The 16,939-nt window shown below is 36.5% G+C and overlaps 1 protein-coding gene across 2 annotated transcripts in view; it reads left to right on the top strand.

Annotated features, from left to right (window-relative positions):
• Gp210 (nucleoporin 210) overlaps positions 1–16,939 on the top strand; it is a 42,158-nt gene that overhangs the window by 14,038 nt on the left and 11,181 nt on the right. For both annotated transcript variants that reach the window (XM_069312983.1, XM_045756977.2), the window contains exons 14-26: positions 391–515; positions 2,531–2,694; positions 3,662–3,778; positions 5,051–5,243; positions 5,646–5,845; positions 7,217–7,318; positions 11,998–12,084; positions 12,461–12,624; positions 12,786–12,987; positions 13,560–13,739; positions 13,946–14,158; positions 14,514–14,678; positions 16,168–16,259. In XM_069312983.1, the coding sequence (XP_069169084.1) occupies positions 391–515; positions 2,531–2,694; positions 3,662–3,778; positions 5,051–5,243; positions 5,646–5,845; positions 7,217–7,318; positions 11,998–12,084; positions 12,461–12,624; positions 12,786–12,987; positions 13,560–13,739; positions 13,946–14,158; positions 14,514–14,678; positions 16,168–16,259 (2,004 nt within the window). The remainder of the gene's footprint in view (positions 1–390; positions 516–2,530; positions 2,695–3,661; positions 3,779–5,050; positions 5,244–5,645; positions 5,846–7,216; positions 7,319–11,997; positions 12,085–12,460; positions 12,625–12,785; positions 12,988–13,559; positions 13,740–13,945; positions 14,159–14,513; positions 14,679–16,167; positions 16,260–16,939) is intronic.

Here is a 16,939-nt window from a genome sequence, read left to right as displayed (position 1 = left end):
CATCCTTTATATAGGTACTGCTTTCACAAATTATGTTAACAAAAAATATATATACTGACACTCGTTGATTGATTGTAGTTGCCAGTAATTAATTATCAAATATTGATTGTGGTGACATTAATTAATTATTGTTAAATGTTATTAGTATTATTTTGTGACAATGCTATAAGATTTATTTCTAAATTATTAATGAACAATAGAAATCTTCTAGATTGTTTATAAGCCCAAATTTGACCAAACATGGCTTTTGTACCATCAATTTAGGTACCTAGATACTTAACGTTTAATTAGACAAGTTTTATTTGTTTCGTTAAAGTACAAATATGTAAATTGGAAACATGTTTAGAATGCAACAATTATCTTTTTAAAAATGTGTGTGTGTGTTTGCAGGCCTCTCCGTCCCCTGAACCCATCGTCTGGAAGGACAGTGTTGGCTCCAGGGTCATCAAGGATAGTGCTGTTTGAAGGTGGACCTTTACCTTGGGTAAATAAGCGCTCCTCTCACACTGCTCAAGGTGGGTGCTCTTCAGCTAGCTCTGTCTCTCTCTCTCTCTCTCTCTCTCTCTCTCTTAAATTTAAATAATTATAATGGTTCCCAATAGGGGTAATTTAATTATTAATTCAATTTAATTATTTATTATGGTTCCCTCAATAAGGATAATTTAATTATTTATTAATTCAATTTAATTATGGTTGCCCAATAGGGTTCTTTTAATTATTATTCATTAAATTTAATTATGGTTCCCCAATAGGAGTAATTTAATTATTAATTAAATTAAATAATTATGGTTCCCAATAGTAATAATTTAATTATTAAATTTACTTATGGTTCCCCAATAGGGATAATTTAATAATTAATTAAATTTAATAATTATGGTCCCCCAATAGAAATACCTTATGATTTTTACCAGAATTTTTCCTTCTCTGTCTGATATTGGGGAATGTTTGAGGGATTTTACTAGCTGTATACAGGCGATGAGACACAATAACGTGGCTGAAGTATGTTGACCAGACCACACACTGGAAGGTGAAGGGACGACGACGTTTCGGTCCGTCCTGGACCATTCTCAAGTCGATTACTAGCTGTATATACTGTGAAGTATAGTGTATCCTCACCAAAGGTGTTAACCCGTTGGTTCCAGCTACATTCCAAACTCTTAAATGCTTTGTAGCTAACTTATTTTCTTCAATTTGTGGTGTGTACTTAGTACAAATGATCAATACAATTTTTTGCATATTTACACATTAAAACAATATATTAAAGAGTACTTTAATATTTAAAAAATAATAAAGAAAAGTTTACACAATGTAAATCAGCCTTACCCCTTTAACGCAATGAATTTAAGTATCTGATTATTTTCATCTGGTTCTTTATCGCCAAAACTTCCTCTCGTGGCAGTGAACTTAAACATCAATATTTTCTGCATTTGATTTGATTAATGGTTCTAGTTACAGCAGAAACCTCTGCTAGTCTCTCTCTTCCAAGCCTTCAATCACTTCCCTTCATTAATTTAGTTTTTTTGTCCATATTAAGATAACTCTTTCTTGGTTTAACAAGCCTATTCTTGCTAGTAGATATAATTTACACCTAAAATTAATGTAATATCCAAAGTTATGATGATCTGCACACACTTGAAAGCTCTGGTCCCAGGTTCTCAAAGCTGCACCTTGTTCAAAAAGACAGTAAAGGCCAAGGGCCTTTATTTCCCATAAACAACATGGGAAAAGTCAAACAAAGGCTATAGCCAATAGAAAGACGCCAGGCTCTGCCCTCTGCAGCAATGTACTCTAGAAGAGGTAGCCAATTTAGCTCCCGGCTGACCCTAACCTCACCTTGACTAAACAAACGACAAGGCTAGATCAGAAAAGCCAACGACCACAACGACGATTGCAACATCTGCGAAGGCATGACCTTCGTTAAGCAAAATAAGCCCCCACTCCCACACTGGTAGAAGTGGCCAGATCCCTGGAAACACAGACCGAAACTGTCTCTATTTTCCGCTTGCTACAACTTGTAATAAAGTTGTTACATCTTGGCTTAACGTGTTTATGATGTATTAGAACGTTGTTCCAACTTTCTATATTGGTTGTTATAACTGGTTAGGAGGTGTTAAAACTTCTTTGAACGTTGTACCAACGTCGTAGTTTCGGTGTGTGTTTGGCGGGATGTTCCCTGTGTTGAACAGAACTTGGTGCTCTGTCCTTGACAAAACAGTTCTCCAGGGCCTTCAGCAGCGGTGTGTTTGGGCAGGGACGTTGAGATGATCTGTGCTACGCAGGTGCAGAATGTTGCCCCTGCTCTAACTATATCGTGATCCTGTCCAGTTTAACATTAAATGATTGTGCCGTGTGGAGCAGCTGACTATCTTGCTTCAAAGTGGCTTTTCATCTTCACTCAAAGCTGATTTTTCTTGTAAAAACATTGTGACAAGTGAATTTGATTGCTTTATTATTGCTTTACTATGTCAATAATCTCATTGCAGAGCCACAGTAGATTAATAAATTAACCAGAATAATAATTATATTTCAGTCAAGATTGACAACCCAGAAAAAGTAAGAGTGAAACTTCTTGGTGAAGTTAAGAAGCATTCCGATATACACGGTGTGGAGGTTTTGTGCCGCGGTCTTGGCGAGTTCACACTCACTCTTACTGTTGGCAATGTTCCATCCCCAACCCTCCCTCATCCTCGAAGTGTAAGTTCATTTTTAATACTCCTTTTTTATAGCATAGAATGACATTCTCTTCTAATTAAGAGCCACATGTATATGATTATCTATAGTCATAAATGTTACTGATGGCCATACTCCATCTGGCTGCGATGCTGTAGTTGGCTTGTTTGATCACGACATTTTTCAGAGTTGGTCAGAATACAGTACCTCATAACCTTGATAACTTTCCACAGCACCTTGTGAATCCTTATGGTTTGAATCTTTAATACTGAATTATTAGACTTGTGTTGTTTAGCTATTCTTGTGTGCTGTATGGTCTCACACGAACTGTTTGTTTAGAACTGTTCACGTATTGTGTGGAGGCTGTGGCACAAGATAAATGTGAGCGCCACTCAATATTTTCCTTGTATTCACACTCGGTTTATGTAAGATCTTCTATACTGTATTATGATGAATCAATTTAAATTGAATAATAAGGAAATAATGGTTAAAAGCAGAAATAAATTTGTTAATGTGAAATATATATTTCAAAGGAGTTGCCTCAACTATTTCCTGTGCATTACATCCAATGTAGATCAGGATATATATATTTTAAAAATAATGCTGTTATATAAGTGTGTTATCTGTAAACTGTAGCATTGCAATAAAATAAAATAAAATAAAATTAATAAAAAATAATAGGGGTGGTAGGAGAGGAAAAGATTAAAGTATTCGGTGAGAATCCACAAGGTTTTCTCTGAACACTCTTTATTTTCTTCTTCGAGGATATGGTTCCCTTTAATAATGCCCTATATATATATTTTCTATAATATTTTATTTCTAAAAAATGAAGCACATCTATAGTAAGAGGCAAATAATTTATGGTAATCAAATTTTTTTTTTTTATAAAATTGGATGTTTGAAACTTACGTAATTTAAAAAAAAATATTTTAATGTGTTTTTGTTGAGGGCATTGAAGTGGAAAATACTGAAAATTATATTGCTCTTTCAGGTTAGTTCTACTCTAGAAGTTGTGTGTGCTTTACCAGATGCAATTAGTTTGGCAGCCATCATCAAGAGACCTGTTGCTGCTCTGTCATCTTGTCCAGCTGTAGCAGAGACTGGAGTGGTGAGTTTAGCATACAACTGTACTTCTAACACGAAATAATTATAATCCACAAAAGTACTAAACATGTAAATAAATGTAAGTCAAATTAGTGGTGAAAGCACGCTCACTGGGATTATATTGTATATGTATTTTGGTAAATTGTGATAGTAGCATTCATATTTGCCAAGACATATTGCGTCGAATGATGCATCTTTGACTGAAATGCTGACAAAGGATTACTGTGATAGTGTAATATGGATACCACCTTTTGACTACCTGTTGTTGGTTCCAGGGATGCAGCCTGGTGTCTGACCAGGCCTCTTGGTTGGTCTGGTTTGGTCAGCCGGGCTGCTGGGCACAGCTGCTTGCAGCCTAATGTATGAATTACAGCCTGGTTGATCAGGTATCCTTTGGTGTGTATTGAGTTCTCCCTTGAACATAGTGAGAGATTGGCCAGTTATGCTCCTTATGTGTAGAGGAAGTGTGTTGAAAAGTGTTGAGCTCTTGACGATAGAGTTCTCTCTCAGCATACGTATTTCATCTCTGCTTTTCAACAGGGCTATTTTGCACATCCTGTCATGCCTCCTGGTTTCATGTTTTATTTGGAGGTGCTGATATGGAATCAGGCCCTCTAATATTTTCTAGGTGTAAACTATTATGCCTCCCTTGCCTTCACTCTAGAAAATACAGGTTTATTGTTAAATGGTCTCAGTAATTTAGGTGTTTTATTGAGTGGATTCAGCCAGCAAAAGAACTTTGTATGTTCTTCGGGGTCAACAATTTTTTTCCAGCTTTTAATGGGACTGTTATTGTGCAACATTACTCTGTCCTAGAGAGCATGTATATCTTAAAAAGTATCATTGGTATGGCATCTCTTATTTGCACAAATTTAATCAATCTTTTGCTGATTCTTTGTCACCAAAGTCTCATCTCATTGTAACTTGTTAAATTTGCCTCTACCAAAATTTTTATTTAATTGCCTATTTTGAGGAACTTTTGAATTTCAGGCAATCAGAGATATTGATGCAAATATTTTAGGGAAGAAGAAAATTTTGTTGTTGTTAATGCATAAATATGGCTTGTTTTGCAATTTAAGCAAGTGTAATTCTCCTTCAGGCAAGAAAACTATAGTTTTTATCAAATGAAAAACTGGGTATAAGAATTACTGTTATGCCCTGATGTAAGCAGGTCTTGTAACTGTTACTGTAATAAATTATTATATATCATATGTTTATATTTTATATGAACATAATTTTGATTAATATAACTTAATTTAATTTGTATGCATTACAGACTGTTGCTCACTGTTATAAGCCCCTTCTGATGGAGGTGATTGTCACCGACTCTGAAAATCGTAAATTTGATAACATTTCATCGCTGGTCTTCAAATGGAGTGTTTCGAACGAGTCGTTGGCAGTTATACCCGACGAGCCTTCCAGCCTCACTCAGGTCATTACTGTTGAAAGCTTCAGTCTTCCTTTGAAAAGTAAGTAAACAAAGGCCTTGTCTTGTCATGTATGTACACGGATGCGTGCACTGAAAGTAAGGCGGGTAGTATGCTGGAGCGTCAGCTTCGTGGAGCCTCTGAGGCTCACCCACGAACTGGCGTGGGTGAGTCAGTTACCCCAGTGAGCCATTGTTTACATTTAATGCTGGTTTTTTACCAAATACAGTATTATTCTCTATTCAGAATTTTTTTTTAAGGTTGACCCAAGTTTGTGTGTTATCTAGCTTTAATACTGAAATATGAATGTTGAATGATACAAAATATAAGCAGGTGAATATTGCAAGTGAATACAAGTAATAATTGGGCAAAGTTCCCCTAACTAATATCTTGTACTGTATCTACATTTAAGAATTTGAAACTCTAATTAAACATGTGTTGTAGCTCATCAGATGCTGACTCCAACTGGTGAAGTTGGGGAAGTGGTAGTGGGTGTGAAACTCGCTGGTTTCAACAAGGTTGCATCAAAAGAAGCCAGCCAACACACCCTGCCTCTCCTCTCAGCTTCTTTGCCACTCAAGCTTGTTCAAGATGCTGTCCTGAGGCCATCGTCTGCCATTCTGTACCAACATAAAGATAACAAGGTACATGTTATAAGACTTAGTTTTATATATATAAATAAGTGTCTTTAGCTCTGTGTGTTAGTACTTGTACATTTACCATTATATTTCCATGGTGATCATAAACAAGGTGTTAGTATTCATCAGCTGATGATCACTAGCACCTAATGGTGCTAGGCACCTAATGGTGCTAGGCACCTAATGGATTGCATCATCGCTAGCACCTAATGGTACTAGCGATGATTTTAGCACCTAATGGATTGCATCATCGCAAGCACCTAATGGTAGTAGCGATGATGCAATCCTTGGAAATAAAATTTTGTTCCATTAACTCGCCCTCCAACCTAAAAGACGAACTAGTCGACGTCACTTACAGGGATGGAGCAATTTGCATAAATAAAGAGGATATTAATAAGTGTTCAGATAGTGATGTGGAATATAATTTGACAAGCTTAGGAAATAAACGAGGTACTTTTAACTATTGGAAAGGGAAGGGACTATCAGAAGAAAGTCCCAAGCCATTACAACTGTATAACACTTGGAAGGGATCAGGATAAGGATTTGAGATGGCATGAGGGAAGGAATGGCGGACGGTTGGGGATTGAATGCCGACCTGCATGGACTGAGACCATTGCTCTACCGTTCAACAACCTAGGTTGGATACTACTGGAAATGATGTCTATCTCTTTATTCCTCTTCTATAACTTTTTGTGCCTAGTACATTTTTAAATTCTTCTGTTTTTGCCAATGTGTTTCACGTGTTGACTACACATACTACACAGTAGTTCCATACATTTCTTCAACTATTGAAAACACCATAATGAACATATACTAACATATCAGATGTTATGCCTTAATATCAGATGATAATGCTCTGTAGTTATTAAGATACATGCCACTATATTCAGGCGATGAGTCACAATAATGTGGCTAAAGTATGTTGACCAGACCACATACTAGAAGGTGAAGGGACGACGACGTTTCGGTCCGTCCTGGACCATTCTCAAGTCGATCGAAGTGTCGTCGTCCCTTCACCTTCTAGTGTGTGGTCTGGTCAACATGCCACTATAAGTTTTGGTGGCTGGAGCCAGTCTTCGGCAGTAATGTAGGGCCAATTTTCAAGCATGGCCTAAAATTGGCTTTCAGCATAACCATATTAACCATAAAACAATGGGTAATATCCTGGGATGTTTTCCAAAAATATTACACTTAACATCCCATTCTTTAGTATATATATGCATTACAGTTGACTGCTGGCAAATATGTATGTACAATCAAATAAGAAACAAATGTATCCCATGGCGACTAGAGGGAAAAATATTATTGTTACTACTTTATCATCATGAAAAAGTAACTAATGATTTTTCATTTATTAATATACATTGACATTTTCAGTTGGATTTAATAGTGACTGGTGGTTCAGGATTCTTTGAGCTTCAGACTAAAGAAAATGATGTGGCTTCCCTTGACTATGTGGATAAGGACAGGATGGTCAATGTAAGTACAGTAGTCAGTTTTATTTTTTGTTAGTTCTTAGACAACAATTTGCCATAACATTTTAGGTTATTATTCCCTAATAAAATGAGAAACCTTGTCATGCATAAATCATTAATTAGAAGAATTTTGGAACATATATAATACTGTACCATCGCACCTAAAATTCTTTATTTTAAATGCATTTGAGACAATTTTTGGTATTTTTCTGTGTTCACCTATATTTATTGTTTTCTCTGAATCGTGAATACAAATTAGGAACTGATACAAATATCAGAAATTAATTCATTCTAAAATTATGTATATCCAGGAGTTTATTGAATTTGAACAAAACATAACTGTTTCCATATATATAGTTCTCATTTGTAATGGACATAAAATTTTGTGAATACTGTACTCTTAAGAATGAAGGCAAAAGCTAAACAAAAGATTGACAAGGGAAAATATTATACACTGTACTGTTCTTAGTAAACATTGACAGGGCAATGTTGTGGCTAAGAAAACATAGGAAACCACAAGTAGATCTTGTATGTGCTCATCTTCCTGTGTTTATATGAAATAAGATCTGTTTCCAGAGCCCCACCTCGGTGTTTCTTCCTGGGGCATTTATACTCGAGCCATTTCTGTATGCTGCTGCAATTGCTCTTGAAGCTGTGAATTGAAGTTGTTTCTACCACTTTTACCTTGTAGCATTTGTTTGGATGTCTTCCATTTTTTCTTGTGCTTTATGAGGCATAGTTTCTTTGCTGGTGCAGCATATTCTTGCTCTGATCTAATATGCTGTTAAGTTTTCTTACTTTATTTCCTGAATGCCATCTTGCTTTCTAGTTTTATATATGCTGTTGATATTCTCTTATTTGCTCCTGGTGTTAAGACTCATTATTTCCATTCCAAGTCTGTTTTAAGATTTTGTATCCCTACAACTGCTTCTTGTATATTGTTCTGTCCTCGCTTCATCTCTCTTTCCCAAACCTCATTGTTTTATTTTCTGGGAGGACTCCATCAGCTTGACTTCCCAGTTCTATACCTCCCTGAGTTAAAGAACTGAGGCTGCCAAGCCTCAGGCATTCCACCAGGCCTCTGGAAACCTGGGGTTAGATTCATGAAGCAGTTATGCAAGTACAGTACTGTAATATGAATGTGGACATCTTTCCTCAATCTTTGTCGGTTTTGGTTACATTTATTAAACAGTTTACAAGCATGAAAACTTCCCAATCAACTGTTGTTATTGTTATAAACAGCCTCCTGGTGCTTCTGAGCTCATTAACTGTTTAATAATTGTAAACAAAGCTCCAAAGATTGAGAAAACATGTACAGGTTCGTAAGTGCTTGCGTAACTGCTTCGTGAATCTGTTCCCTGGACTGTAATCTGGCTTTCTCTCCATTAGGCTTTTAGTAGAGATGAAGGCAACAACCCCTGCTACAGTTGAGGGAATCCTATTCCAAGGCCATGTTTCATACTCTATATAGAAGTGTTCTCAGTTGTTAATAATGCTATTGCATTAGTCTTGCAATATTTATCTAGTTAACAGTTAGCACTAATACATCTAGACAGCCATTCATTTCCAACTCACCTTCTTGTGAAAATGCCACAGATGATTGGGATTCCTCTCCTGTTCTTGGCTAACTCAGTGCCTGCCATATGCTTTTGTAGTAGTGCATCACTCCTAAATTTCCCTCTTCTTTTCTTTTCTCCCCCCCCTCCATAATATTATGAATACTGCTAACACTCCCCAATTTTTGCTTACAAATAGTTCACTCTAAATCTACTTTCTCTATCCTTAGAACATAAAGCTCTATTTTAATATTTAACTTGTGAAACCCCGACCACCAAGATTGTAGCTTTTTTTTTCCACAACTCTTTTTGTCAACTTGCTTTTTGGGCCAATTGTTACTGTCTTGAAACTTTTATCTTCCAATGCAGAGAATGTATTAGAGGTTAACATGATTAGTATGATCTTCTTAAGACTAATTTTTGATAACACTCCAAGCAAATATTTTCCTGAAGCTAACCTCTGCTCTACCTTCCTCCTGTGGAGACACACATTTCCTTAGTAATGTGACCTCTTAATGCAGTGTGTCCACTTCTCTAGTCAGTATTACACAGCTCCAGCAAACCACTTATAACACTGTTTACATAATAAATTATCTTAAAACAATTTCTATTTGCAGCTTTAACTAGGATTACACACAGAGATCACATTAATGTGATGCATCAAATGAACAAATCCACAAGGGCTGTGACGAGGATTCGAACCTGCGTCCGGGAGCATCCCAGACACTCAGTCGATTAAGGCAGTGTCTGGGATGCTCCCGGACACAGGTTCGAATCCTCGTCAAGGCCCTTGTGGATTTGTTCTTTAACTAGAATGTTTGCTTGTGATGGTATTTCTCTAGTTGTACTGATGTGCACCTGTAGCTCCTATACCTTATGGAATTCTGCATCCAGTACTTACTCCTAATACGTACCATTTGCATTCATGTACATTATTCGTATTCTGTTCCTTACTACTGGGGTGTTGGGTGTTTTTGTAGGGAATGGAGGAGCTCAATACGGCCTGGGTTTGAGGACAAGAAATGCCTGTTACATTTGAAAATTGCATTCCATTTACATTCTGACTTGCCTCTACTCGTCTTGTGGCAATTTAGATAAACTTCCCAGTGTTTACCTTGAACCCTTGGCTGCTGCTGCTTTTCTGAAGTATATTTGCTGGGCTTTGGGTTGTGAATTTTTAAAACCAGGCACACATTTCTTTCTTTGTTTTTCATATCCTATTACATTTCTTGATCGCAGGGATGCCTCTAAACATAAGTATCCATAGGATTTATTTCGTACCTCTTATCATCACATTTGTGCTTCCAAAAGCAAATTTTGTACAGTATATTGTTGGCTTGATTGAGGAGGCTGGAGATTTTCACTGCAATCCCTGTCTAGGAAAGATCTGCCTCAGGTCATTCGATCCTTGGCATATAACCTTATAAGATTCATTTATAGATGCCTGTACTTGCCTAGTTGTGCTTGCGGGGGTTGAGCTTCGGCTCTTTGGTCCTGAAGGAGGACCATAAGCCAAGTCCTCCAGACACAATTTCTAGCCAGGCCAAAGAAGGCCAAAACCTTCTTTTTGGCTTTGTATCTGTATTGGAATGGTTGTTAGAACTGTGTTAGCAATCACTGTGCATCAGTAATTATGAAGCCAATCAAAGTGCATGTGTTTTGCAGATGGAGTTGGCAGCTCAGTCACCACTTACATCCAGTCACAGCTGTTCTGAGCTCGGATGTTCTTCTTACCTACCATGTAAATGACTTGTCCATTTTTGCACAGTGCACGATGCTTCTGAATTAGACAAATTATTTAATACACACATTTTTAAAATTGCTTCGTGTGGATTGAGCAACCCAGTCTTGGCTAAATCTAAGTTGAGCTAAGGCTTTTACATTTATAATTTCAGATATTCTCTCTCCTCTCGTTTGTTCACTGTATGTTCTCTATCTCACTATTCACATCAGCACTTGGGCATTATTTTCTACTTCTTTGGATGAGTTCATGGATGCCTCTCATTCAGGGACAAACTAATTACTGTAATGCCAACCTGATACTATTTGGGGGTTTTAAGGTCTTACAGTTGTTGTAATAGATACCCTTTTCATTTCCAAGCAACTACATATACTTGAGTCTTATTCTAGCAACATTGAGTTCATTATATATCAAATTAATGTTTCTCGCTTAAGAATAAGTATTCTCATTACATTTTTAATTTATTGAGCCTCTTCTGTTTGCTGTGATGACTCTAGTCAAGGTTCTGTATTATTTGGTCATGTTAACTGAGAATTGTGGTCTTTATCCAAGACACATGATTCAGACTGTGTCTGAATCATGTGTCTGAAACATGATGAGTTTCCTCTCGAAGTTGCAGAGTTTACTTATTATAGATCCATCATATTCCAGTTAATATTCCCTCAGTATTATAAATGAATTACCAGAGCTTTTTTCCTGATAATTAGCAAAAGTTGCTTATGCTTCAGAGAACTGTGGAACCTGTGGTAGAAGACTAATTCAATTCACTTTTTGACAGATATATAATTGTATTACATTCCAGTTAAAATACCCTTGATCATTCTAGCTTCAGAGTTGATTTTTTTCTAGGCAATGTTTACTAAAATTGTTTAATGAATTTAGCAGGTTAACCTAAAACCAAAATAACTGATTAATTATTTATATGCTCCAGCATCATAGTAAGAGTTATTATGGCAGGGGCAAGCCCATATTTTTTTTTTATCCGTGAGGCGAAAACTGCACCTGGCTGTCCTCCTTCCCACACTTTCTCAACCAATTACACACACCCACTTTCCCCACATCAGATCCCCAGCCATCCCTACCCAAATCATCAGCCCACCTATTCCATACCCATCAGTCCACCTTACGTATACCCTTCCACCCACCACACTCACACTGTGTATTCAAAGTGTAAGTTGTTAATTTTTTGTTTAGAATATTCAGTGTGTATTGCAAGACATTCGATAAGCTTGGTATAGGGTCCAATGGTCTCTTGCGACTGTCTGTGGTCAAACGTGTCATTTTTAATATATTGTTTGTTTTTACTGGGTGTCCATTGAGGTAGAAAAGTGTGTTCATTGTAATATGTATACAGTATTGCTAATGATTTTTTATTCCTTATTGCAGGTTTACCCTGTGTCAGATGGAGAGCTGATAGTTGCTCTTGTAGATGTATGTTTACAAGCAGAGAGCCCTGCTACTTCACATGTTAAGGTAATTTTATCATTTGTTGACCATTAAGGTTTCCTTGCTCATCCTGAAATTAACTAATCTTTATTTTCCATTCACATATAGAAATGAACATTTACAGTAGAATTTTGATTGCAAAGAATTTGTTTCTAAAACAACCTTAGTCATTTGGAACAGGGGTGTCTGGATGAGTTTGTGTCATTTTACCAGACATATATTTGCATTATATTAGCGAGTATAGTTAAGAAAAAAAAAGTTGGATATTAGTAAAATTTAATTTATTTTCTGAGCAGGTCTCTTAGTTACTTCATAAGTTAGAGCCATACACATTTATGTATAATACACATACATATATTTTAATGTGTACAGGTCAGAAGGTAATGTTATTTTTTTTTCTAAGATTGCCAGTATTGCTTCTCTTGACTTGGTGATGGTGGATCGAGTGGAACTTGGTGGCGTGTTAAAGGCTGAAGTGTTGGCAAAAGACACATCAGGCCACTCACTGCCTGCGCATGACCTTATGAATCTTGTACCTCATCCACAAGCAAATATCATTACAGCAAGGTTAGTTTTTGTTTGGTTTTATTGAGCTATTTTGTTCTTCAGTAAGGTTTCTCTTAAAGTCTGATGCAAAATCTTGATTTTTGACATTGATATATATATGTTAATTGTAGTCGTTGGCATTGTGTTTCTGCTGGATTACTTACAATTTCTTAATGCTTCAGATATCAAGGAGCAAATAATAAAGGTAACGCCGTGTATGAGGTTACCGGTCGACACGTAGGAGACACAACGCTGCGTGTGAGTGCCGGTAATGGTGGCTTGGGTGAAGCTCTGATATACAGCCCAGCTAAACCTATACAAGTGTTTCCACCACTAGTATTGCAACCTCGGAATATTACTCTCATCATTGGTGCTGTTTACCAGGTACTCTACAGTGTTTGTTTTTCCAGCAAGGGATTTGTAGTTACATCTCTGTTGAAAACATTCCCCATATGTTGACGAGACCACACACTAGAAGGGGAAGGGACGACGACGTTTCGGTCCGTCCTGGACCATTCTCAAGTCGATCGACTTGAGAATGGTCCAGGACGGACCGAAACGTCGTCGTCCCTTCACCTTCTAGTGTGTGGTCTGGTCAACATAAATTAAGCCATTTTTTACATTCTGGATACATTTGCATATTTTATGTATAATTATTTGTAAAATATTGATTTTAATCATATCTTCACTTTAAAGTACAATATTTTTATATTAATGAGGATAACAATATTTGTTTATTTCAATGTGTTGAAATCAGTTTAAAATATGAAAGTTACAAAGTAATATTTATAGTAAAAATAGGAGAAAAGGGTAGTAGAAGTTTAGGAGTAAATGTCTTGAAATAATATAACATCTGTCTCAAGTCTCGTATCTATTAGAATGAAGCATCTGAATCGGTTGTAACTATACGTGCATTGGTCATGCTTGTGATGATATTTTATTCATTATATTTTCAGGTGGAAACAAACGGTGGGCCGTACCCAGATGCGAGTGTGGAATATTCGGTGACTAATGAAACGATTGCCAGCACATCACATGCTGGAGTAGTGACTGCGCTCTCTCTGGGCACAACAGTGTTGACTGCTCAAGCTGTCAGTGTTGGCAAAGAAACTGGTCATAAGATTGTTTATTCACAAGTAAGTCATGCCTCCTTGCTCCATAATGGTTAGAAATGAAGTATTGATGTATGTGAAAGCTGTATTGTCATTACTTTTATTTTTTCACTAAGCTTACTATATAAGGCCTAAAAAAAAGAATATGTGCCACCAACTAATCTAAATATATTTCAAATTTATGTTTAGAGGTTTCAAAGTGCAGTTTTGTTTATTATTATTTGACACAGGATACGGTGATTGTCAACGTAATTCCTTTTGAGAAAATTCGTATCTATGCTCCACTGACGCATCTAGAAACTGGCACAACGATGCCAGTGTATGCCCTTGGTAGTGAGGACCATCAGAATCCTCTAGCATATGCTACAGCTGGTCCTCCTTTGGTCTTTGAGTGGTCCATTAACAACAAACAAATTGCTTCATTCATTGGAGTGTATGACAAGGTAAGCTGCACAAAACATGCTTGCTTTTTTGTGTTGGTAAGGATGTGTGTGTCCGCGTCCTGTACTGCTTGAGGTGCATTTGTTGACAGGCTCTCAACCATAGCCTGCTTTTTTTTTATGTACCGTGTAATGAAATTCATGCAGTATGTTTTATACAGTACGGTGAAATTAAATATGATTATTTTACTGTTTTATACTTTTAATTTTAAATTAAACTGCAGTACTGTATTGATTATCAGTTACATTATTATTATTGCATGCTTGTACTTGATTGCCACTTCGGTTAAAACTTGTATAAGCAATGCATTTTCTTCGGTTGTTTAATATTAAAGCTCCTTATTATCATTTATTTCAGAATGGACTTCAAGAAACTAAGGAAAATAATGGTATTGTAAGACTGAAAGCGGAGCGACCAGGACGAATCTCGGTGACACTTAAAGTAAAACCTGGCGTTCCTGCGAGCCACCCGGACTTCCAGATTATAAATAATGCTGTTCTCACAGACACGCTAGAAATCAAGGCAAGTATTATTTACTCGGTTGTTTCTTTGTGTATTCTTCATGTCCATTAATGAAGACTGAAGAACATAGGGCAGAAAGCATGTAACAGCAACAATAACATCATCGTTTACCAATAAATTCTTTGTTCAATGCAAATCAACCAGGTACTAAATGTTCTTATATATTATAAGACATAATCTGTCACCTTCATTTGATCGACTTCTTTCCTGTGTTTTGTCCCTATATGAGCACAAGCCCACTGAATCTCTTAGATCTGATAAAGCCCTTACAGGCAAAAATGTCATTTGCTAACTCATCAGTAACTATTTGAGAGTGTGATTTAGCTCTATGCCCCACCTCCTAGCCATTTATACATGGCGCACTAATTGTATCTTAAACTTTTCAAGTTCCAATCGTATTTTTTTCAAGTTGTGGATGGAAGCGGCTTCGACAACTGCTTCCTTCACAGCATTCCACTTTCTGACCACCCATACAGGGTACGAGAATTTCCTTACATCTCTAAGACTCAATCTTGTATCCAGTCCTGTTGTCCTTCTTCCTTTCAAATTAATTAGGCTGCCCTTCTCCTTGTTGTCTGTTCCCCTACATGTACGAAAATATGCAAAAATTAGGTGAAATTAGCTGGGAAGATTGTGTAGATTTTGGTGGGGTTTCTATCATTGTATTTTTAATTGTTTTGGTGAGAAGAGGGGGTACAGGGATATTTGTATTTTATTTAATATTATTGCAATTAGATAAGCTGTTATAGGATACCAGGATAACTTCATCCTCCCTCTACTAAATGTGAGATACCTTCATTCAGTGAAAAAATATATAGTTCATCACTATATAGTTAAGCTTAGCAGCCAACGTAATAGATATTTGTGTCTGCTTGTTTTCAAGATTAATTTTAGATGTCCAGATAGAACCACAAAGGTTGAAGTCTATGTTGGGATAAAGTTTTCAGTGGAAATACAGGAAGAGTTAGAGTTTAGAGTTATAATTCAGGTTTAAGAGTTTTAAATCCTCTCTGAAACATTAGTCTGCTATCAGTATGCATACAAGAACAGGCGAATCAAGAGGTGTCTGTCAATGTATAAATTTGTTTTAAGTTGTTGTATTGAAGTTGTATTTGTTTGGGAAACATTACAAGTTGATTATGTCGTTCTAACCCAGTCGTTGTGCTGACCTGATATCAGCTTGAATGTTTAATTTTATGTATTGGCTTAACAATAATTAGTTTTTTACATTGACTAAAGACAAGTTTAGGACTAGGATTAGCTAAACTTGTAGATTTTGTTGATTTGCCCTGAAAGATGTACAGCATGTGATCTTGGATCTCATTCCTCATTGCATTAAGCTATTTTCTTGTGTGTATGCAAGCATGTTTGATAATTGCTTAGTGCTCTGTATGCTTGCATGTGCTGCTAAGTGGGGCACTATATAAATATATTTGTCTTTATGTAAAAAGTTTCCTGTATGTAAATATGTAATATTTTCTATTTTCAGGTATTTGAATCATTAAAATTGAAGTATCCTGGTGATGGATCATCGCAGCTGCTGTTATCTCCTCATGCTGAGGCCAAGATAACCACTAACAGGTACAGCTTTTTATCCTAGAGACACTCTCCCAATTGTGCTTGCTTCAGTTGAGTTAGTCATGTTGATGCATGTGTTTACAGTATATAGTTGTGGTTTGTAAGCATGAATTACTACAAGTAAGAAACCATTATAAAAAATACTTTTAAAAGGATTATAACTACAGTACATTATTTGCAATTTTGCATGGGCTGACTTGTTATATAATTGAGGTACATAGTTAATTGTTTCATGACTGTAATCGTGATTCTTAGCTCAAGTATAGTCCTGTTCAGTGTTCACAGGTTTCACTTTAGGAAAAAAAAATGGGCCTCTGTAATCCTTTCCACTACTGCTCACAGGATGGGTATGGGGTGCATAATAATTTAACTAACCGAATATATAACTAACTGAACGAGCTGTGTGCTAGGAAGGTGGACGCAAGGAGAAAAGTGAAGTCTATTGGATCATCCAATCCTTTTGTTTGGATATTATTGTCATCCGGGGGGTAGTGGAGAGTTTCCTAATTGGTGCAGTAATTTAGCTGTGATAATTGGCTGTCTTGATTTTAGTGATCACTTGGCAGGAATATTGAGTGGTTTGATTCTATTGTTTGTATAACTGTTATTTCTGTTTTCTCCTCCACAGAGAGGAGGAGGTTATTTCTCCTTTTCTCTCCTCTTTGTGGCAAGATCATTTGAAA

The sequence above is a fragment of the Procambarus clarkii genome, chromosome 74 (assembly GCF_040958095.1).
Source record: "Procambarus clarkii isolate CNS0578487 chromosome 74, FALCON_Pclarkii_2.0, whole genome shotgun sequence".
In the NCBI taxonomy this organism is placed as follows: domain Eukaryota; kingdom Metazoa; phylum Arthropoda; class Malacostraca; order Decapoda; family Cambaridae; genus Procambarus; species Procambarus clarkii.
Note: the sequence above shows the minus strand (reverse complement) of the source record. Positions and strands in the feature narration are given on the sequence as shown.